The following is a 23553-nucleotide window of genomic DNA, read 5'->3' on the forward strand; positions in this document are numbered from 1 at the left end:
ACAAGAGGTCTTCCTGGAGAAGGTATCCAAGTGGCTGCCCTGCTTGGGAAGCTCCATCTAGGCTTTCCCGGTTGGGTCCTTTGAATACTAATAGCTACCATTCATCGAGCCATTGCTACATGCCAGATGTTGTGGTAAGCATTTTTAGTGCATTATCCCATTTTAATTCTCAAAACAACCCCGCAAGTCCAGAATTGGTACCCCTGTTCAGAGATAAAAGGTGCAGTGATATGTCCATGGCCATACAGCTAAGGAATGTAAATCCAGAATTTGAATCACTGTGGACTTGACTTGACTCAAAGCTTCCGCTCTGAGTCCTTAACTCTCTTCACAAAACCACTTTGAGGTAGCTCTTATTTCCTCCATTCTACAAATGAGGCCACTGAGGCCCAGGGATGACCCAACTTGCCCAAGTGACACAGTGTCAGATCCAAATCAAGCCTGTCTGACTCCAAAGTCTGCTGTGCCCCCTAGGTAGAGGAAGGGCAAAAGCCGGGGGTCAGGAACATGCCAGTAATTCCCTGTGCATCAGGCCCTACCCTGTCCTAGGACACTGTCCCCTTGTTTCCTTTCCACCCCCACCCCCCCAGCCTCCACACTTAGGTCCCTTCCAAGAATTTTCTTTTCCCTGACTCTCCCCAGTATGGGCCCTGGGTTGAATAGGGACTGGGTAGTTCTTGGGAGGCTCTAAGACACCCTTCCCCCAAAGGTCCTCTAATAAAGGAACAGCCAGGGCCCCACCAGCCTGGGGACTCACATCCCTACACATCCGAACAAGGTCTGTGCATGACTGACAAGGGGGGCTTGGATCAGGAGCCAGCCAAACTGAGTTCAGATCCCGCCCAGTAACTGGCCAATAACACCATCTTTCTTTTTTAAAAAGCGTCTATTCTGGGACAGACATTTCACTAGGGATATCCTTCGTATTTTAAAAATTGAATCCCCCCTCCTCCATGATTGGCCCTATTTTACAAAAGAGGAGCCTGAGGCTCCCGGAGGGGAAGGGACCAGTGTAAGGACAGCAAGCCGTCACCAGCCTGGGACTGGAACCCACCTGGGCCCCAGATTCTGCGGTTGCCTAGGAGCCGAGGAGAGAGGAGCTGCCAGAGCGCGGGGCGCGGGGCGGGGGGGGCCTTGGGGGGAAGAGGGAGGGCGAGTTCCCGGCAGCGCGCGCTGACGACAGCAGGTGATTTTTTTCTGCAGCGCGCTTTCTCCCAGCGTCTTGCCTGGATTTTTTCCCCCCGCCGAGCAGTAGATAAGGGTGGGGCCGCTTCCCTGCAGCAGAGACGGCAGCGGCAGTGGCTGCAGCATCATTGGGAGCAGCGTCTGTAGCAATGCTCGGTCTCCGCTGGAGGTGATCGCCTCCGAGCCCTGCTAGGTGGCTGGCTGCGACGGGACGCCTCGGAGAGGAAGAATAGAGCCTCGTCCGTGGCCCCTGAGGCCACCCTGCTCGGCCCTTCCTCTACGCCATGGCTTAAGCCCGCAGCCACCTCGCCTCGCGTCGCCTCGCTTGGCCGGGGTCTGCGCGCCGCCGCCGCAGCAGGGAGGGGCGCGACCCAGACGCCCTCGCCCGGGGACTCCGGGACGCCGTGTGGCTCACCCATCGGTGCCCGCAGCAGACTGCGCTCCCAAGACCTTTGCAGGCGGCTCCCGGAGGCGTTTGCAGCCGGTAATCGGGGGACTTTACGGACTTTATCTCAGTGATAGCTTGACCTTCCTGGGTGCTCCCTGAGAGAGGAGAGCGAGGTAGCTCAGGCCACCAAGGGAAAAACAGGGAACCAGTCTGGTCCAGGGCCGAGGGACTGAAGTAAGATTAGAGACTTGCTTTAGAATCACAAAAAGGAAGGCAGGCCAGCTTTGCAGCTAGCATCATGGCGTGGCCGTGCATCACGCGGGCCTGCTGCATCGCCCGCTTCTGGAACCAGCTGGACAAGGCTGACATCGCCGTGCCGCTGGTTTTCACCAAGTACTCGGAGGCCACCGAGGCCCCGAGCGCCCCGCCGCAGCCGCCGCCGCCGCCGCCGCCGCAGCAGCAGGCGCAGCCGGCGCACGCGCCCCCCTCGGCGCGGGCGGTCGCCATAGAGACGCAGCCGGCCCAGGGCGAGTCGGATGCAGTTGCCCGGGCAACGGGGCCGGCGCCCGGGCCTAGCGGCGAACGCGAGGCGGCGGGTGCCCCCGGCCGGGGCGGGCCCGGCCCCGGCCCGGGCTCCGGCTCCACCTCCAGCGCAGGCCCCGCGGACTCGGTGATGCGTCAGGACTACCGCGCCTGGAAGGTGCAGCGGCCCGAGCCGAGCTGCCGGCCGCGCAGCGAGTACCAGCTTTCCGACGCGCCCTTCGAGCGCGAGACCCAGTACCAGAAGGACTTCCGCGCCTGGCCGCTGCCGCGCCGCGGGGACCACCCGTGGATCCCCAAGCCCATGCAGATCTCCACGTCCTCCCAGACTTCGGGGCCGATTCTCGGGGCGTCCAAGCGCGGGCCGCAGAGCCAGGAGCGCTGGCCGGCGCAGGCCGCCGCGGAGGCCGCGGAGCAGGAGGCGACCCCTGGCGGAGCGGGTGGCCCCGCAGCCGGAAAGCCCTCCGGTGCGGACGAGCGCGACACACGCAAGAAGCCCGGGCCCGCCTGGATGCTGCGCCGCGCCGAGGGACAGGCGCCGGAGCAGATGCCGCTGCCCGCAGCGCAGGCCCCGGTCCAGGCCGCGGGCCCCGAGGCTGGCAAGGGGCGTGCAGCGGCGGACGCCCTCAACAGGCAAATCCGCGAGGAGGTGGCGACCGCGGCGGGCAGCTCCTACAGGTGAGACGCGGGCCGCCGCTCAGGCGACGGGGCAGGCGACCCTTCCCCTTTCGCGGAGGCCGCCCGGGGCTCGTTCCCCGCACCGCCGGCCCCACAGGCAGCCCCTCCCCTTCCAGACCACACCCTCTCCTCGGCCGCATCCCAGACACCCTTCCAGGGCTGACTCCTTTCTGCTCTTTCTCACGCGAAGGCTGTTAGTACTTTCTATTCCGGCCTGCCCAGGCCTTTCCCTTTACCACTTTGGCCACGTTGCCCCATCGCCGCCCCACCTCAGATCCCCGCCTGCTCAACAGAGACCCTTTTGCAGTTTCTTCACAGGCGGTGCCGTTCCGCCCCACCCACTTCTCCAGCGGCTTCAGCCTGGACGCTGCCCCTCGCTGGCTCAGCTGTGGCCCGGGGCCATGGTGCTTTCCCGCGGGGCCCCGTCCTCCTAGAAGAATGCTTTCCCAGTGGCCAATCCCCTCCTCCCTAGCCCAGTTCACTTGGCCTTTCATTCTTCCCTCCCTCTCTCAGTCCCTGGGAGACATCCAAGCACCACACCCTTTTCTTGATTCCCCGCAGGGCTCTTCTAGATCACCCTCCTTCTACCATCAGGCTTTGAAGTCAGATTCCTTCCTCCTTTTAGTAGCTGTGACACACTGAGCACTGTTCTTAACCTTTCTGGGCCTAAGGTTCTTAGGTGTAAGATGCAATTGGTAATAGATCGTTCTCTTAGAATTGCTCGTTCGTTTATTAATTAAATATTAATATTTAACATATTTTGCGCACCTACTTTATGTCAGACACTGCACTAGACATTGTGAGAATTACAATGAGATGGCCGAGGAGAATTATGTCTGGCCCATAGTAGGTGATGAGAATGTCTTACTGCCATTACAACCTTGTGCATGATGCCTCAGTATTCTGATTTCCACTTCCTAGATACCTCCAGCCTTCTCCCCTATTGATGCGTTTCCTCTTTCCTTTCCCTTTATGTTCTCCAGTTGTGTTGCTCATTCTTTTACCACCAAGAACCCCCTCTTTAGCACATTTAAATTCCTTGTAAATGAATGGCTTCAAGAAAGCGCATATCCATTTTCTCTCTCTCTCTCCCTCCCTCCTTATCTTTCTCCCTCCCTCCCTCTTCCCTTCCCTCTCCCTCTCTCCATCCTTCTAGAATTCTCCCTGTGCTGCAGCCTCAGCCCTTCCAACTTGCTTTCTCACCCGTTGTACATCCAATATATATTTCTGAATGCTTAGCTCTCCATCCTCCCTTTATGTTCCAACCCAGATCAAGCAACTAAGAGATCTCATTTGACTCTGAATGTGTAACACTGGGCTTTAGGATCTCTGGGGAAACAGATGTGCAGGATGAATAATTGAGCTAGAGGGGTTCAAAATGTGGCTTATGGGGTCCTTCATCAATGCCACAGCCGGTTGCCTCCTTCCTGCAGGAGACTGTGGTTGGGAGGACTGCTGAGTTAGTGTCTTTTGCCAAGACCCTGTATGTAGCTTCATATCAGACTGATGTCTTTCTCCAGTGAACGTAACAACCACTCCCTCATATGCTGAAGGAAGCATAACAGAGATAGATATCCTCTCTTTTTAAGACAAAATTCATCTCTCTCCCAGGTTTTAACTCTGGAAAGCATTTCCCAATGAGAAGGGGCAGCTAACATTTGGCTCCTACTCCATCTTCCCAAATTCCACCTCTCACTTGGCATTTCTCTCTTGGTTTATTGTTATCACGACCACAGTGGTCCCCTAGGAGTGCACTACTTTTTTTATGGCTTTGGGTCGGGCAAGATCCTTTTCGTTGGTTCATAGCCATCAGGAGCAGCATTTGCACAATATCTTTATGCTACTACCAACGGAGGACCAAAAAGAAAAGAAGGAAGCAAATAAGCAAGGGGCATAAAAAACAAAGCCAAGATGTAGTTTTGTGATTCTGCCATGGCTTTCTTGTTTCCTAGGCAGGCCCTACTTCATTCCCAGAGAACCCTAAGATTGGCCCAACATCACAGATTTCTGATCTGGCCTCCTCATCTTCCTACTCTCATTCTACTACCCTGTGGCAGGTGGAACCTTAACACCCACCATGCAGGAAACTACCCCTTCTCACCTCCAGAGAGTCAATGCCAATCAAGAGAGATCCCAAATTCTCAAATCTCCTTTGGTGATCCTACTCAGTTTATGTTTCCAAGTCAGTAGGACTTGCTTTGTCCGTGAAAAATTGGCTAGACAGTCAGGGGATGACCTAACCTTCAGATACAACCCACTCCGAATTTATGGGCTTGCACCTTTGTTCTATATGGCTTCTTCCCCCAAAACGCCACCTTCACTGTACAGTAAGCATGTCAGGCTTTACAGTTAGTATTATACTCATACTGCAAGTGATGGGATTGAATGGGGGAAGGCTCTGCTGTTGCAGCTGGCGAGAATGACTATTTTTAATGACTATCAGAACTCCACCAACCTGTCAAAAAAAAAAAATCTCTGAGCACCTCAAAAGAATTTTTTTCTCATTTGGGTCTTCTGTAAAATTTAATTATGAATGTGACTTTGGGGCCAGCAGTTCCATTTTGCTGTGTAATCTGAAGGGTTTGGAAGCATTAAGAGAATGAGTGTTGCTAAGAGACATCAATTTCCTTAATGGACAATTTAAGTGCATGACAAAGTTGATGAGAAATTTAGCATTGTTTTTTGTTTCAGAAGAAAAATTAACCAATAATAGGGAAATGCACTTTGGGTGAAAGTAGACATGAAGAAATAAGATAATCAATTAATCAAATATCACATAAAGAAAAAAAATGGGGGTGCCTGGGTGGCTCAGTCGTTAAGCGACTGCCTTTGGCTCAGGTCGTGATCCCAGGGTCCTGGGATCGAGCCCCGCATCTGGCTCCCTGCTCGGCGGGAAGCCTGCTTCTCCCTCTCCCACTCCCCCTGCTTGTGTTCCCTCTCTCGCTGTGTCTCTCTCTGTCCAATAAATAAATAAAATCTTTAAAAAAACGAAGAAAAGAAAAAAGAAAAAAATGCCTGGGAACTGTAGGCTTATCTGGAACATTGAATTTCCTTCCCTATTGTCTCATATTCTTTTCCTTGCTATGATTCCAAATATCTCCTGAATCTAAGTATGCCCCATGGCTGACATAGATGAGTCTTACTTTGCCTTGTTAGAGGCCAGGTTGGGTTCCATTTCAAAGATAATTTGATTTACAAACCCTTTTCTTCTGCCACTCTACATAAATCATGGTGGCTTACACCATGGTGACTGGTTCATCTCATGGGCTTTCCAAGTGACATCTGTCACATGACATCAATGCAAGCAGTTGGCTTAAATAGAGAAAGGACACATAATCCATCAGCTTAACATATTGGTATATAATGTAAAATATACAGTCAGCATGCAGAGACATATACATACTCATTAGTTTTTCTCCTACAATATACAGTCAGTACATAATATCAAATGTCCTTTGACACTATGATTTTGAGAAACCTTCCCAATTCAACAGTTCATCTAATTCATAACATATCCACACTGGCTTGGGATTTTTGCATTAAGTGCTATCTCAGATATCTTTCATTATTCACCATCATGAAATTGATTAATTTTTATTACACTCATTTTACATAGGTGATGTTATAAAATTGAGAAGCATGTCTCTGTTACCACTTTTAACGTTAAGGATGGATTTTGCTGGGCAGCCACTTGTGACTTTAGACCTAGCATTCTCAATTAGAAAAGAGATGAGTCATGACGAGGGGATTAAAATTCCCCTCTCAGTCAGTCCCATTGCCCTAGCCATCAGTTAATAGGGATAGATGGGGTGGCAGATGCTCCCCATAGAAATGCTAATGAGAAACTTCTCCTGGAAGAAATCAGCTGAGGCACCAGGAGGTAGAATTAATAAACCAGAGGCAAAATACTTGACAAATGAGAGCAGTAACAAGGAAATCGGAAAGAAAAGGAGCCTTTCGTGTCTACCCTACAGTCTTCCATGAAGGTTAGAGAAAGCCCCGTCTGATGTGGGTGGCTTCTGCTGGCAAAACTGCCCTATGCTTCTAGGGCAACTGCCCACTTCCCTAATTTCTTCCTGGGCAAGTCTCAGCAATACTTCAAGACCAATCTCAGATACTGAATCTTTAAGGATACCTCCCAGGTTCTGCCATTCAGAACTAATTTTTCTTGTATTCCCTTTTTATATTTTGTGCACTCCCATTGTCTGCTTGACTATAAGATACTTTTGTCTGTATCTGCCTCCTCCACCGGATCACAAACACTGGAAGAGAAGGGCTGTATTTTGTTCATCTCTATACCTCTCACAGCGTAACATTGTGCCCAGGTGCCATATAAGCTTGCAGAATCCAGTAGAATTTTTAAAGTTTGGTGAAAATTTTATTCACCCACACCTTGATTCATTTCATTCAGTTTAATTTGTTGGATTTATTTCAGAAAATGACCACCAAGCCCCTGCTGTGTATCAGATAGGATGCTGGGGATACCAGATGAATAAGTTATAACCTTTATATAAGGAAGTTATGCCTGCCTTAATCAAGATAAAGTCCAGTCTCTACTAGAGTAGTCCTAAAAGTAAATGTTCAAATGAGGACAGGCAGCAAACCTTCACCCAGGGCAATGATCCTCCACCTTGACTGCACATTGAAATCACTGGAGAGCTTTAAAAACACTGATGCATATGTGCCTTGCCCAGAAATTCTGTTTTACAGTCAACAAAACAAAGAGGCAACCCACAGAATGGGAGAAGATATTTGCAAATGACACTACAGATAAAGGGCTGGTATCCAAAATCTATAAAGCACTTCTCAAACTCAACACCCAAAAAACAAATAATCAAGTCAAAAAGTGGGCAGAAGAGATGAACAGACACTTCTCTGAAGAAGACATACAAATGGCTAACAGACACATGAAAAAATGTTCATCATCATTAGCTATCAGGGAAATCCAAATCAAAACCACACTGAGATACCACCTTACTCCAGTTAGAATGGCCAAAATGGACAGGGAAAGAAGCAACAAATGTTGGAGATGTTGTGGAGAAAGGGGAACCCTCTTACACTGTTGGTGGGAATGCAAGTTGGTACAGCCACTTTGGAAAACAGTGTGGAGGTTCCTCAAAATTTAAAAATAGAGCTACCCTATGACCCAGCAATTGCACTCCTGGGTATTTACCCCAAAGACACAGATGTAGTGAAAAGAAGGGCCATATGCACCCCAGTGTTCATAGCACCAATGTCCGCAATAGCAAACTGTGGAAAGAGCCGAGATGCCCTTCAACAGATGAATGGATAAAGAAGATGTGGTCCATATATACAATGGAATATTACTCAGCCATCAGAAAAGATGAATACCCAACTTTTACATCAACATGGATAGGACTGGAGGAGATTATGCTAAGCGAAATAAGTCAAGCAGAGAAAGTCAATTATCATATGGTTTCACTTATTTGTGGAACATAAGGAATAACATGGAGGACATTAGGAGAAGGAAGGGAAAAATGGGGGGGGAGGAATTGGAGGGAGAGATGAACCATGAGAGACTATGGACCTGAGAAACAAACAGGGTTCTAGAGGGGAGGGGGGAGGGGGGATTGGTTAGCCCGGTGATGGGTATTAAGGAGGGCACGTACTGCATGGAGCACTGGGTGTTATACGAAAACAATGGATCATGGATCACTACATCAAAAACTAATGATGTATTGTATGGTGACTAACATAATAAAATTAAAAACTACAAAAAAAAAAAAGAAAGAAATTCTGTTTTAATTGGTCTGGGATGTGGCCTGAGCATCTGAATATTTCAAAAATGGTCTCAGGCGATTCTCATGTGCAATTCAGGTTATGTCCTACTTCCCTAAGGCAAGGGTTCTCAAAATTTAGTACACCCAAGAATCATCTGGCAAGTTTTCTAAAATCCAGATTCCTGGGCCTCATCCTCAGGCATACTGATTCAGTAGGTTTAAAGTAGAGCCTAAGAAACTACATTTTAACATGCAGTCAAGGTAATTTTGATGCAAGCGAAGTTCAAGCTTTACTTGGGAAAATACTGCTTGGAGAAATTGTCCTTACGTTATTGAGTTTTCTCTTATACAAAAACAGTGTTGGTTGCCATTTATTTAAGTCTTTTATGTGCTTCACTTACATTTTGTAATTTTCTGCACAAGAGTCTCTCTCTCTCTCTCTCCATCTCTCTCTCTCTTTCTCTCTCTCTCTCTCTCACACACATACACACACGCATTTTTAAGTTATATTGTTCTATATTTAAATCTCTAGTAATCTAACTGGATGTTAACTTTAGGTATGGAATGAGGTAGGGATCCAATTTTCTTTTTTGTCTTATGGAAACTTTTATCCTTAAAATGCAACTTTTCCTCACTAATATCTCCATGAATCTCCTCTAACACGTAAGGGCCACATATGCTTGGATGTATTTCTGGGATATCTGTTCTATTCCGTTATTCTGAGTTAATGCCACACTATCATCTTTTCTTTTTGTCTAAAGTATTTCCAATTATTTTTCCTATTGTGAGGAGTATATTTTATTACATTTTCTAATAGTTTGTTGCTCATATGTATTAATTTTTGGATGTTGATCTTGTATTGAGCAATCTTATCACACTCACTAATTAGTTTTGTCTGCAGACTCCCTTGGACTGTCTGTGGTTTTTAGCAAATACCAATTTATTGTCTTCCTTTCCAATATTTATAAATCTTTTTTTGTGTATGTGTACTGCTGCATTGGTGAGGACATAGGGTATAGTTTTGATAGTAGGTGATAACAGGCATCTTTGTCTTGGGATGTGGAAATGCTTCTTAAGTTTTATCATTAAGCCTGAGGTTTGCTCTGTATTTCTATGAGATAGCTTCATATCAGGTTAAGAAACTTCTCTTTATCCTGGTTTACTAAGGGTTTCTAAAAATGTGGGTGGGTATTGAATTTTGTTGAATGCTTTTTCTGCATCAACGGAGATGATCATACGGTTTTTCTTTTCGAATCTGTTAATAGAGTATTCTGATATTGAACCATCTTTGCATTCCTGAGATAAACCTTACTTGTATAAAAGTATATTTTATGATGTTGAATTCGGTTTGCTATTTTTTATTTGAAATGTTTGCATATATATTTATATCATCCCCAAAGAAGGAGTAGAGAAAATTAGCCATCAGAGAATGGAGCCCTGAGGGATGTAAGTATTTGGGGGGTACTGACAGCAGAAGGAATAGCCATGAAAAAAAAACAAAGAAGGAATGATCAGAGGAGGAAATCAGAACAGAGACATATCACAGAAACCACACCGAATACCTAACTCAGCAATGCCTTATGCCTCTTTGGAATTTTTTGCTGAGGAATTAGTGTACAAAGCATTTTGCTAGATCATTGGTTGACCTTGTGCAGTTAACTCTCAGAGATATAATGTTGACTGAGACTAACCCACAATGAGGAAAGGAGATAAGATACAGGCAGTTCTTGGTTGCTCTCTTAGGGGGGAAAAAAGAGGCACCTACAGCATATATTAACTTTAAAAAATAAGTCAAGCTAGTGATAGTTCTAAATCTGTAATCACTTAAGAATCGCTCAGTTTCCCAGACACAACACTAAAATACACCAGTAAATGTCCACTAAGATTAAAAAGCTATCTCTATCATCAGTGCAGCTTTGGCTTTACAAATTATATCAGTTGTATAAATGTAGATGGGTGAGCTTCTAATTCTCTACTGAATGAAGAAAACTGCAAGATGAGCCTCAACCAACAAACTAAAAATTCTCTTGATGTTCACTAAAAATGCTAGTTTTCACCCTTTAAAATAATAATAGTAGCTAATTGAGTACCTACTATGTGCCTGGCAGGCTGCTAGAAATCTTAGATGCATTTTCTCCTACAATCTTTATAGTGGCCCAGCAGAAATGGTACTATTATTTCCCTGTTAGAGCTTAGGACCCACAGGGCCTCTTATTTGCCCTTTAGGTTTTTAGACTCTGAAGGCAGACTTTGTCTAATGCTATTTCTCAATACATGCCATGTCCTCCATGTCATATTAACGTGTATTGTCTCAACTCAGTTTTAATCCAGTAAACATTGATTAGTGTCTACTCTGTACCAGGCTCATTCCTACAATGATAAAGCAGTCTTGCTCTTGAAAGGCTTATGTGTATTAGGCAGAGACAAGTGTGCTGAAAAGTACCCTAATAAAAATTCTGTGCAGGGTATGGTGGGGCACAGAGGAGAGAGAGAGTTTAAGTCTACTTAATTTGAGGGCTGTCAACCAAAGGGTTCAGGAGAGAGGGGATTGGGCAGGCTGGATCTTCAAAAAGGAGTGGACATTGTGGGGAAGGAATCAATTTGAGTAAATGTATGAGAAGATAAATCGTAAGCAGTTCTGTGTGGGCAGCATTTAGAGGTTTCATGGGATGACAATAGAATGGTGAAGGGTAGACCAGGTGGGTAGGCCGGGCCGGCTCCTTTGTCCTATAAGCAAAGAGAAGAAGCAGGATTAGGTTTTGGATTTTGGAAAAGGTGACTTTGACAGTGGTGGGAAGGATGGATTGGGGGGCATGGAGTTCAGGAAGAAGCTGTAGACTGGGTGAGAGATGACGAAGACCTCCAGGAAGGAAAGAAAGTAACCAAGCACTGACTGTATAGGATACAATAATGTTGTGGCTAATTGAAAGCAGGTCCAAAGGCAAAGAGAAGAATCTAGGATGTTTCCCAGATTTTATGCTTTGGATGTCTGAGGAAACAGTCATTCACTGAGCTAGATAAACACAGTTTTGAGCCAATTGAATTTGAGGTGTTTTTTGCAAGGTTGACATGGAGATGTTCAGTAGAAAATGAAAATAGAAAATAGAAATCCACCCTGCTAGTAAGGGTGTAAACTGGTACAATCACTTTCATAAAACTCTTCAGCATTATCTACTCAAGTTAAACATATGTTTTACTCTAAGACCCAGTATCTGTCCCCTTGAATATATACCTAACAGAAACGAGGACAAAAGAATTGTACAAGAATGTACATAGCAGCTTTATTAATAATAGCTAAAAAGAAAAAACAACCCAAGTGTCCATCAACAACAGGATAAATTGTGGTATATTCATATAGTGGAATATCATATGGCAGGATACGGCAGGGAGAATAATGCTCCTCCCCAACCCCCCACCCAAGGATGTCCACATCCCAACTCCTGGAACATGGGAGTATGCCATGTTACAGAGCACAAGGGACTTTACAGATGTCATTAAGTTAAGCATCTTGAGGTGGGGTGAGTATCCTGGATTATGGGCCCACTGTAATCACAGAAATCTTTATAAGTGAAAGGTCAGTGTCACAGTGATGCCATGTGATAAAGACTCAGCCAGACATTGCTGGCTTAGAAGATGGAAAAGGGGACATGAGCCAAGGAAAGCAGGCAGCTGTTAAGAAACTGGAAAAGGCAAGGAAATGGCTTCTCTCCTAGAGCCTTCAGAAGGAACACCTTGCTTCTGATGACACCTTGATTTTTTTCCAGTGAGACCCATTACAGACTTTTTAACTTAGAACTAGAAGATAATACATTTGCATTGTTTTAAGCCACTCGGCTTGTGGTAATTCATTTCAGCAGCTACAGGGAACTAATACACAGAGTTTCTCAATCTTGGCACTACTGAGATTTTGGGCTGGATGATTCTTTGTTGTGAGGCGCTGTCCTGTGCATTGTGGCATCCTTGGCCTCTATCCACTCCATGCCGTAGCATTTCCCACTGCACCCTCACCCTTGCTGAATTGTGATCAACACAAATGTTTCCAGACATTGCCAAAAGACCTCTGCAGGCAAAAAAATTGCTGCTGGTGAGAACCACTGTTGTATGAAAAGTAAAATCACTGCAGTACTCTATAATATGGATATATCCCACAGACATGATGATGAATGAAAGGAACAGATGAGGTACATTTACTGAATGATTCCATTTATATGGATTTCAAAAACAGCTCAAAGGAATTGATGGTGGTGGCAGTCAGAATATTGGTGATCTCTGGGGGTGGGGTGGGTAACTGGTTGAGAAGGAGCATAAGAGAACCTTCCAAGATATTGGAATTGTTCTATATCTTGTTCTGGTTGCTGGTTAGGTGGATCTAGACATGGCAACAATTAAGGTTTATGGACTTTATTTTATGAATGTTATACCTCAACCAACAATTAAAAAACAAAGTACAAACCAAGTAAGAGAAAAGGCGGAACAGAAAAGATCCGGACATGGACCTGTCAGTGAGGATCAAACCCACAGGCATCAGGGTGGCTGGGGAATAAAGAGGGTGAGAAGAAGAGACTGTTGGGGCCGGGGCCCAAGCAGCACTGACACATCAGGGATAGGCGGAGGAAGAGTCAGTCGAGGATGGGCCGTTGGTGTCCGTATGGAGTGAAAGCTCAGGGCCCTCCTTTGTCCCCACTTCCCACCTCCTCTGCCACCGGCCTCTGTGTTCCCTGCAGGAGCTACCCCACTTGTATATAAAACATCCGAGTACTCTTCCCTACCCTCACTGTCCTAGCATAGCCCATTGCCAATGTGTATTTCTTTCCAAACTGAATGAAGAGGCTTCTGCAGGACCATGCCTGGTGTAACCTCTTTTGATGGGAAAGTTGGGCCCAGGCCCCAAGCCACAAAATGCACCATAAGTGCCTCCTTGAAACACTGCTTTCTCCACTGTGCTGTTCCCTGTGGTCACTGTCTATTTCGTGCAGTGACTTCAAAAAGTTGGCCCATGTCGCGGCATATCCTAAAGGGCATTTTTACAATCTTCTTAGCCCCTAAGAACTGTTCTCTGTTAGACCACCATGACAGGCGAAAGATAGGCAATGGCAGAATGGAAAGGAGCATCCTGTTATGAATGTTAGAACAGAAACATAATTGAGTTTCAACCCCACTTACTGAGTATTTACTCGGTGCCAATTGCTTTAACATATCTTTTTATTTAGACTTCATAATGACCTTCTATAATGTCTGTCTTGAAAGATGAACACTAGGGTCAGGGAGGTCTGGGGGCTGATATCACACAACCAGTCAACGGCTGAGGGGGCCCTGGAGCCTGTTTCTCCTCTTCTCGGCCCACTACTGTGTCTTATCTGCGAAACTCAAGCAGACACCTGCCAAGTGCCCCAGTTTGATGCCCTTCCTAGGGGGCTGCTATGCGCCCCCACCCTTTGTGCTGTCTTTTTGGCTCCCACTCTCCTAAGCCCATGCCATCCTCCTTCACCAGCTTGTTTCTGCAGTGGGAGAGGGTTGCCTGTCTCACTGCTCCTTATCCTGAACTCTCCTCAGATTCCCTTCCCCACCAGAGCAAGGCCCACCACCTCGGGCTGCAGTCAAGGTTTTCCAGGATCTGACCTATCTGGTGTTCTCAGCGTTTTTGCCCACTGCTCCCCACACTCACCTGATGCTTTTTCCTGGGGATTCTCAGTTCTGGTTGTACATTACAATCATGGGGGCCCCAGCAGGTGATCTAGCCAAATCACAGTCTAAGCTGGGCCTTGACAAGCCCTACATGTAACTACGGCTGGATTTTGCTCACAGTTTTCCCTCCTGCCCTCCTCCTATCTTCCTTCTAAATCCCTCCTATCCTTCAGAGCTTTTAGTCCATTGTGAAAGAGGCTTATACTGTAAAAACAGGGAATTAGGTTGGATTTATTTGATCATAATATCATAATAATAATGCAGTGGGCTTAATATTATTTTTATTCCGAGTTCAATGCAGCATCCTTAGAGCATGCAAAGGCTGGGGCTATGGGCTATGAGGATTTAAGGTGCAGAGCACATGGTCTCCACTCACAGGAGCTTGCTGTCTTGTGAGGCAGGTAACATGGATGCAAGCTTCTAAAGCACCAGACAGGGCCTGCTGAGGACTAAACTCAGGGACCAGAGATCTCAAGGGCCACAACAAGTGCTGGTTAATTTTGTTGAAAGATTCATGGATGGGATGGTGGGATGAGTCCTTGGAGGTGTCCTGGTGTCCCGTGAAGGATTTGCTGACCATTAAAACTGGGTTCGAATCATTTCTCTGTAACTTAAAAATCTATGTGACCTTGAGAAAGTCTTTCGTTTTCTCATCAGTAAAATGGAGATAATTGCACAGTAGTGACTTCAGAATCATGATGAAGATGGGGGGAGATAACACTCTCCCCCAGTGTACACCCATCGTACTAAGTGCTGGCCACGTTTATTGTTATCATTGAAAGAATGGAATAGAGTCAGTTACCAATGAAAGTCTTTCAGTTATTCACTCAGCAAACATCTGTCACATCTTGTATCAGGCACTATGCTAGGACCCGGGGATACAGAAATGAATTGCACATATTCCCTCTCCTAAAAAGAGCTCTAGCAAGAGAAACATACTGAGAAAATGATAGTATTAGTAGTATGTGCAATAGTAGAAATATGGACAAGATATTGAGGGGATGTAGAGTAAAGGGGGGGCCTGCCTCCATCTGAATCATGGACCACTTCCACTTCCTGAAGGAGGTGTGCCTGTGCAGTGTGTCAAAAGCGTGGAGTCAGTTCCATTGGGAAGGCAAGAGGTTAGGAGCTAGATATTTCTTCCTGCAGGTCTTTAACAATGAGCTAAGAACAAAGAAGGCCACTTAAGAGTACAATACTTACTAGTAATTTCAGCTCCTCTCCGATGTCTAGCTTTATCTTGGGACTTGTGTTCAAATTCTACTCACCACTTGTTAACTATATGACTTCGGGCAAGTTACTTAACCTCTCTTTTCTGATTTTGTTTCCTCAGTGGTAAAATAGAATCAATAATATCTACCTTGCAAAGTTGTTGAAAGACTAAATATTCCTAAAAGACTAAGTTTGTGACTTGTGACTCTTTTGCCTTTTTTTTTTTTAAGATTTTATTTATTTATTTGAGAGAGAGAGAGTGCGCGAGCACACAAGCGGGGGGTGGGGGCAGAGGGAGAGAGAGAAGCAGACCCCCTGCCAAGCTGCAAAATAATCAGGCAGGCAGGGAGGTGGCACATTCCAGGCAGAAGGGACACCTGGAGCATGGAGAGTTAGATATGCATTTGGGGAATCACAGATATTCAGATATGACAAACGTTCCAAGTGTGAGGAGTGACATAGCAGGAGATGAGTCTAGAAAGGTCTAGAGCAGTGATCGGTAAACTTTCTGTAAAGGTATAGATAATATATATTTTAGGCTCCCCCAGCCCTCATATGTTATATAACAAGAGAGAACAAATTTCCCGGAAGTTTTAGTGTTGAAATTCAAAATATAATAATAATAATTGAATACAATATTTTGTAATATAGGTCTACTAATGAGAAGAATGGATTTTTTTTTTAGGGGAATAACATTTGCTGAAATGAGGTTCAAAATTAATGTTCCCCTTCATCATATTTGATTACAAGTATTTATCTACAAAAACTATTCTTAGCTCATGGCTGAACAGAGCCAGGTAGAGGGCTGGATTTGGCTCATGGACTACAGTTTGCCAATCTCTGATCTGTATTATTATTTTTCTTTAAGATTTATTTATTCATTTGAGAGAGAGAAAGAGCATGAAAGCAGGGTGAGGGGCAGATGGAAAGGGAGAGAAGCCTCAAGCAGACTCCCTGCTGAGCATGGAGCCCAGCGGGACCCAGGGCTTGATCCCAGGACCCTGAGATCATGACCTGAGCTAAAATCAAGAGTTGGCCCCTTAACTGACTGAGCCACCCAGGAACCCTCTGATCTGTATTATTGAAGACAGAACACCGTGCTATCAAGTTGCAGACTTTGTGTTTAAGTGTCAAATAACTTCTGACCACAGTGCCTGAGAATACTTAGTTTGACTGTTCCTTATTAAGCACATCATTTATTCTTCCCAAGTGACATAGGCACTCTCTTGTTTCCTTACAGCTGAAATGCAACAGGGCACTGATATATGTGTGAGAGAGTCTCTTTGTCCTCATATATAATGGGATACCAAGGATACAAGGTACAGGAGTCACCATTGTGAAATAATATCAGTCTCTGGCTGCTATGACCATTTCATTTGGGGTTCTCTTGGGAGCTGGAACAAGCTTTTAAAAAAATAGATAAGGGGGCGCCTGGGTGGCTCAGTTGGTTGGGCGACTGCCTTCAACTCAGGTCATGATCCTGGAGTCCCTGGATCGAGTCCCGCATCGGGCTCCCTGCTTGGCGGGGAGTCTGCTTCTCCCTCTGACCCTCCCCCTTCTCATGTGCTCTCTCTCATTCTCTCTCTCTCAAATAAATAAATAAAATCTTTAAAAAAATAAAAAAATTAAAAATTAAAAAATAGATAAGGAATAAGTGCTATTACAAGGTGCATGAGGACAGATTCCCTTGCCTAGGATTTGGCACCTAAGAAAAGCACAGAAGAGACCTCTACCATGAGAGGATTGTGGTGACAACCCAAAGAAGCTCTGTTCCAGCATGACTCCAAGGGCTGGCTATGAACTGGAGTCAGTGATTGCAGCTGCTGAGAATCTAATCTTTTCACACCATTCTCTGGGGAGCTTTTTAGTACATCATAATAGTCCCAACCCAAACTATATTTCTCGGAAGGTGATACTTTATAAATGCTACCTTAATCTCTATCTAGATGGAGGAATTTGGGTAAAGAGCATTACTTTGTTAATAAATCAATTCAATTCAATTCAATTCATATTTGTTGAGTACTTCCTATGAATAAGACACTTAGCTAGGCTCTGGGGAGATGACTGTGAGGTCTGCAGTTTGGCACATCCTGATTTACTCTGTGTCTGTTCCTACTTCAATAATACGGAGAAGTACAATGATGAAGATGATGATGATGATGATGGAAAAGGGAGGAAGAGGCAGGAGGAGATGATGCAGTGGCAGAAGCATGGATGCTTTTAACTAAGCAAGGTCTTTAGGGCTAGAGGTGATAGAAGAGGGAAGAATACTGAAGAAAAGGTGAAGAACATAAGGGAAATTAGTAATCACAGCTACTGATCTGATAGCCATGGTGCAGAGGATCAACCAAAAGAATTGGCATCAGATAAACATCAGCTCAAATCTCAGCCTTTCCATTTAGTACTTATGCAACCCTGGTGAAGTTATTTCAAGTCTCTGAGTCTGAATTTCCTCCTCAAGAAAATGGGGCAATATTATACATGTCATAGGTTGCATGGATATGTACAATGTTTTATAAATCATTAGGTCCTTGCAGTCAAAATTTTAAATATCAATACTTAAAAATAAGCATGGAATCTGACTGCACACCAGTTTAGACAGATTAGTCACTCGAGACAGGCTCCGAACTAAGTTGGATTATAGCTCTGAACAAGATAGATGCAGTGCACCATGGAGTGAGCTGTAGAATGACAGATACGGTGTTAAACATGCATTCCAATCGCTGATTATTAAATACAATTGTGATGAATTTTAGGCAGGGAAAGTACTAAGTGCTGGGAGGGCATTTAATGGGAGCCCACAGGGGGCACCTGGGTGGCTCAGATGGTTAAGCATCTGCCTTCGGCTCAGGTCATGATCCCAGCGTCCTGGGATCGAGTCCCACATCGGGCTCCCTGCTCCTTGGGAGCCTGCTTCTCCCTCTGCCTCTCTCTCTCTCTCTGTCTCTCATGAATAACTAAATAAAATCTTAAAAAAATAATAATAATGGGAGCCCACAGGCCTAACTGAGACCAGGGTTGCAGCTGTCATCTGAGGAAGTGGTGTTTGAGCTGAACCCTGGGGGGTGAAGGTGAGCCTTGATACCTGCCCAGCTTGAGCCCCTCCTTCTGGCTTCATTTTCTGGCCTGTCACTAATGAGTTGGCCCAGTCCCCTCTGGAGGACTTCCAGGCTAAGGGACCACATTCCAAGTTCCCCTTAAACACCCAAGCGCATGATGCCAAAGCGCCCTGTCCTGAGGCTTGCAGCAGAGAGCACAGGGCAGAGGACAGAGCACGGCTGTAATGAGCAACTCTGAGGGCATTGAAGTGTTAGCTCGTGGCCAAGGATTTGGTTTCATCCATTTGATACTGCTCTCATTCCCTCCTAAATATCGGACGCTACCTTGTCTGAGAAATCTTCAAAGCACTGTTCTCTTTTCTTTTTTTTTTCTGTAGAACTTAAAAAAAAAAAAAAAAAAAAAACCACTACAAAGAATAGCGTAACTCTCATATTCTCACTACCCAGAATTTTAAAAATTAACATTTTATTTTATTTACTTCCAGTTTTTTGTGTGTGTCAAAACATTATTTTCTTTCATAATAAAGTTGTCCTTGCCCACCTGATCCAGACCCATCCTGCTCTTCCCACTGCCCCCAGGAGGCTGCCCCTCATGACTTTGGGGTGCATATCTCTTCATCCATAAACTACAAATGGCCTTACTATATGTGTGTATGTGTTGATTTATTTTTCATATAGTATTTGATGATTTTTTAAAAGTTTTTTTATGTATTTATTTTTTTAGTAATCTCTATACCCAGTGTAGGGCTCGAATTCACGACCTCAAGACCCCAGTCACATGTTCTACCAACTGAGCAAGCCAGGCGCCCCTGTGTTTACTTAGATGACAGCTAACACTATGTATCATTCTGTGCCTTTATTTTTTTCACCCAACATCATATATCCTGAAAAAATACAAACGAGCAGGCATAAGCACCCACTTATTTATAGTTCCTTCTTTTTAATGGCCATATAACCTGCCAGCATTGAATATATCACATAATATTTAAATTACTCTATTTATATTAGGTTTTCTTAATTTTTTTTTAAAGATTTTATTTATTATTTGACAGAGAGAATGAGAGAGAGAGAGCACATGAGAGGGGGGAGGGTCAGAGGGAGAAGCAGACTCCCCGCCGAGCAGGGAGCCCGATGCGGGACTCGATCCCGGGACTCCAGGATCATGACCTGAGCCGAAGGCAGTCGCTCAACCGACTGAGCCACCCAGGTGCCCTAGGTTTTCTTAATTTTTAACTATCGAAAATGTTGCTGCAATGAGTATCCTTATACATTTCTCTCTTTGAACATATGTAAGAGTTAGAAGGGAAATTGTTGGATCTTAGGTTATATGCATTTTACTAGATATTGGAAAATTGCTCTTTTTACTGGCTGGACTCATTTGTACTTCAATTAATCGTGTAAAAAGTATCCTTTTTTCTTGTAATGTTAGCAGTTAAAATTTTGCCAATTTCATAGTGTGAAAATGGTCATTGTTTAATTCATATTTCCTTGTTTTCCAGTGAAATTCAGAAGCTTTCTCTGTATTTCTCAAAATCTGCAATTCCTCTTCTGTGGGTTGCATGTTCCCACCCCGTGCCTGTAGTCCTATAAGGTGTGATCTCATTTTTATTGACCTACACTGATACTGACAACTAATCTTCTTTTCTGTGGCTTGGCTTTCGCCTCCCTTTACAGGGTCTTTGTCACACGGAAATTCTTCTTTTTAATGTATTCACTATGTTCAGTCCTTGCCTGTGTGGTTTGTGCCTTTTTTTTCTAATTCAGAAAGACTTCCCTCCCAGAGTCTTTTATATTTTCTTCTGATAGTGTCAAGGTTTATTTTTCACATTTAGGTTTATAGTACATCTGGAACGAGTTTTCAGTGATATGAGTGTGAGATAGGAATATATTTCCATGTTCTTCTATGTGGAAAGCCAACGATCCCAAATGTATTTGTTAGACCATTCCTTTCCACTGACTTAAAAAGTTCCCTCTCTCTGATAGCAAGTCCCCTCACTTGTGTGGGTTCGTTTTTGGGTTCTCTACTTTGTTGCATTGACCTATTTGTCAATTGCTGACAAATACTACACTTAACCTAATTACAATGGCCCTGTGATGTGTTTTGATCACAGGGCAAGTCTCTCTCGGTTGTTCTTTTTTTTTTTTAAGATTTTATTTATTTATTAGAGATAAATAGAGAGCGAGAGAGGGAACACAAACAGGGGGAGTGGGAGAGAGAGAAGCAGGCTTCCCGCGGAGCAGGGAGCCCGATGCAGACTCGATCCCAGGACCCTGGGATCATCACCGGAGCCGAAGGCAGATGCTTAATGACTGAGCCACCCAGGTGCCCCTCTCTTGGTGGTTCTTTTTCAGAATTGTCTTGGTCTTACTTAGACATTTACCCTCCCATATTTATTTTGGACTTTGTTTTCAACTACTACAAAAAATACTGTTGAGATTTTGATTAGACGTGGGTTAAAATTACAGGTTAATCTGAAAACTGACATCTGTGTAACATTGAGTCTTTCCGTGTATAAACAAGATACATCACTCCATTTACTGAGGTCTTCTTTTATATCCTTCAAAAAGTCTTTTTTCTTTGCTCTTTCCTAGACGTTTTCTAGATTCTGTGGCTATTGTGAGTGAGATTTTTTTGTTACCTTTCCTAATTGGTTGTTGGTGATGTATAAGAACATCATTGAGGGGCACCTGGGTGGCTCAGTTGGTTAGGCGACTGCCTTCGGCTCAGGTCATGATCCTGGAGTCCTGGGATCGAGTACCACATCGGGCTCCCTGCTCGGCGGGGAGTCTGCTTCTCCCTCTGACTCTCCTCCCTCTCATGCTCTCTGTCTCTCATTCTCTCTCTCTCAAATAAGTAGAATCTTTAAAAAAAAAAAAAAAAAAAAAAGAACATCATTGATTGCCGTATATTTACCCGGTACCTGTAAACTTGATGAATTCTCTTGTTAATTCTAATATTCTCTTTTCAGAAATTTCTTGGATCTTCTATTTATTGTGATTTTCCTTTGTTCCTTCTTTGGTCCACTTCAGACTTTTATTGAATTGATTAGATTTTTCTTTTTCCCTTCTGCGTAGAAGTATGCATTCTGTTTCCAGTTTTTTGTTGGGTGGTTGGTTTTGTGGTGGCTATCCTTATTTTTTAATCTGTAGATCTGACTTAGAGTTTCAAGTTGGTCAAACTTTACCTCTGATCGCCCCTCCAACTTCCATGTTCTTGTCTTATAGTTTAGCTCAGCTTTGCTTTATAATTTAGAAATAATTAGTAATAACATTTTTATGTCCAATGCTTATTTAGATTTGCCTCAGTATTCAGTGATATTTTGCTCACCACTGCTTTTTGAATCCCACTCTTGCTTTCTGGAAGTCTGCCCTTCATCTGAAATATCTTTATCTCGCCCTCATACTTTAGTGATAGCTAGCTGAGGGAAGAATTCTAGGTAGACATTAGTTTTCTTTTAACACTGTAAAAATATCACTCCACTATCTTCTGGCCCTGTTGTTGCCTGTGAGGAATCTACTATAATGTAAACTGCTTGGATTAGGACCCAGCACATAATAAAAGTATCCTGAGTATTGTTGGCAGCCGCAGCCGTTGTGGGGGTAGAAATAATAGGAACAGCTTTCTGTACATTCTATCTAGTCTTCCCGACTCTGTCCTGTAGGTACTGTGTTATCTGAGGCTCAGAGACGCTGGATGCCTTTCCCACTGTTACACAGCTAATAACTGAAGGCATAATTTACATCCCCGAATAGGCCACCTACAGCCTGTTTCTCCCTCTCCCTAGATCACACTGCCCCTCTTATAATACAATAAGGTTTGGACACTGTTGGAAACCAGAGCCTGGGTGGAGTATTTGCCAAGGCCACTGGTGGGAAACTGGGAGACAAGGGCCTGGGTACTGATGTTCCGCACTTCCAAAACAAGCTGTGGGAGAAAAGCTCGGGACAGTGTAGGATTCTTGGGAGGGACCTCAAATACAGGAAATAAGTTTATAGTCATTCTTATAGTTAAGAATTCTGGTTTTCCAGGGTGTTGAAAATATACACTGTAATATATAGAATCCTCCTAGGGGAGGAGCTGCTTTTGACATCATCCATCCATCCATTCTTGGATTCAACAAAGAAGTCACTCAAATTGCTGGCAAGTGAGTGTTGTTCTTTTTTTTCTTTTTAAAAGAGTTTATTTATTTATTTGACAGAGAGAGACACAGCAAGAGAGGGAACACAAGCAGGGGGAGTGGGGGAGGGAGAAGCAGGCTTCCTGCCGAGCAGGGAGCCTGATGCGGGGCTCGATCCCAGGATCCTGGGATCATGACCTGAGCCGAAGGCAGACGCTTAACGACTGAGCCACCCAGGCACCCAAAGTGAGTGTTGTTCTGACATAAATGTTGGCTGGTATTTTTGTTTGTATTGAGGAGAAGGTGAAAGGGAAGCAGTGAGGGTGCCTGAAGACGTGTCTAGCTTCACGCATTAACGAATGCTGTGAGCTCCTTTGCTCCAGCCGATAAGCATTTTGAGTACTGGAAAAATATTTCCTCCATTTTTTTTGTGCTGCCCACAACGTAACAGCTACAGGTCTAACACACTTTTACGTGTAATCTCATCATTAACATTGAACCCCATTACTTTCTCAAGTCTGAACAGCCAAGAAAACAATAAGCCTAGTGTTGGTTTGCTGCATTTGCTGATTTCCGTTGTGTCAGAGGCTGATTCCAAGCTGCCCACGCACCGCTCCCTACCACGGAGCCGCCAGAATGTGGTGTTCCCATCCAGTGGGTACAATGAAGACCTAAATCATCTCAAGAGCATAGATGATAGTAACGTGGTAAAATAATTAGAAAGTGATGTTTTGAGCATTTTTACCTTTATCTTTTGATACAATTTGTTTACTTTATATTTATGTAATTAATTTTTTTATAATGGCTCTGCCTAACTACTGGCTCAGAAAATTTAGTATATGGCTCTGTCAGGACAGTATGAGCCGGCTCCAGGACCCTGCTCACATCTAACATAGATATGGAAATCGGAAGGGCTGAGAAATCTTCCGAAGGACTGATGTTTGAGC

General features: G+C 44.6%; 1 protein-coding gene across 1 annotated transcript in view; it reads left to right on the plus strand.

The window, feature by feature from the left end:
• Nucleotides 1–1467: 1467 nt before the first annotated feature.
• Nucleotides 1468–23553, plus strand: part of MAP6 (microtubule associated protein 6) — a 76512-nt gene continuing 54426 nt past the window's right edge. The window contains exon 1 of the mRNA XM_045894462.3: nt 1468–2791. Within this exon, the coding sequence (XP_045750418.2) occupies nt 1872–2791 (920 nt within the window). The 5' untranslated portion in view covers nt 1468–1871. The remainder of the gene's footprint in view (nt 2792–23553) is intronic.

Source organism: Mirounga angustirostris, unplaced genomic scaffold, assembly GCF_029215605.1.
Source record: "Mirounga angustirostris isolate CCGP_5_RB_7025 unplaced genomic scaffold, mMirAng1.0.hap1 SCAF_13, whole genome shotgun sequence".
NCBI classification, from domain to species: domain Eukaryota; kingdom Metazoa; phylum Chordata; class Mammalia; order Carnivora; family Phocidae; genus Mirounga; species Mirounga angustirostris.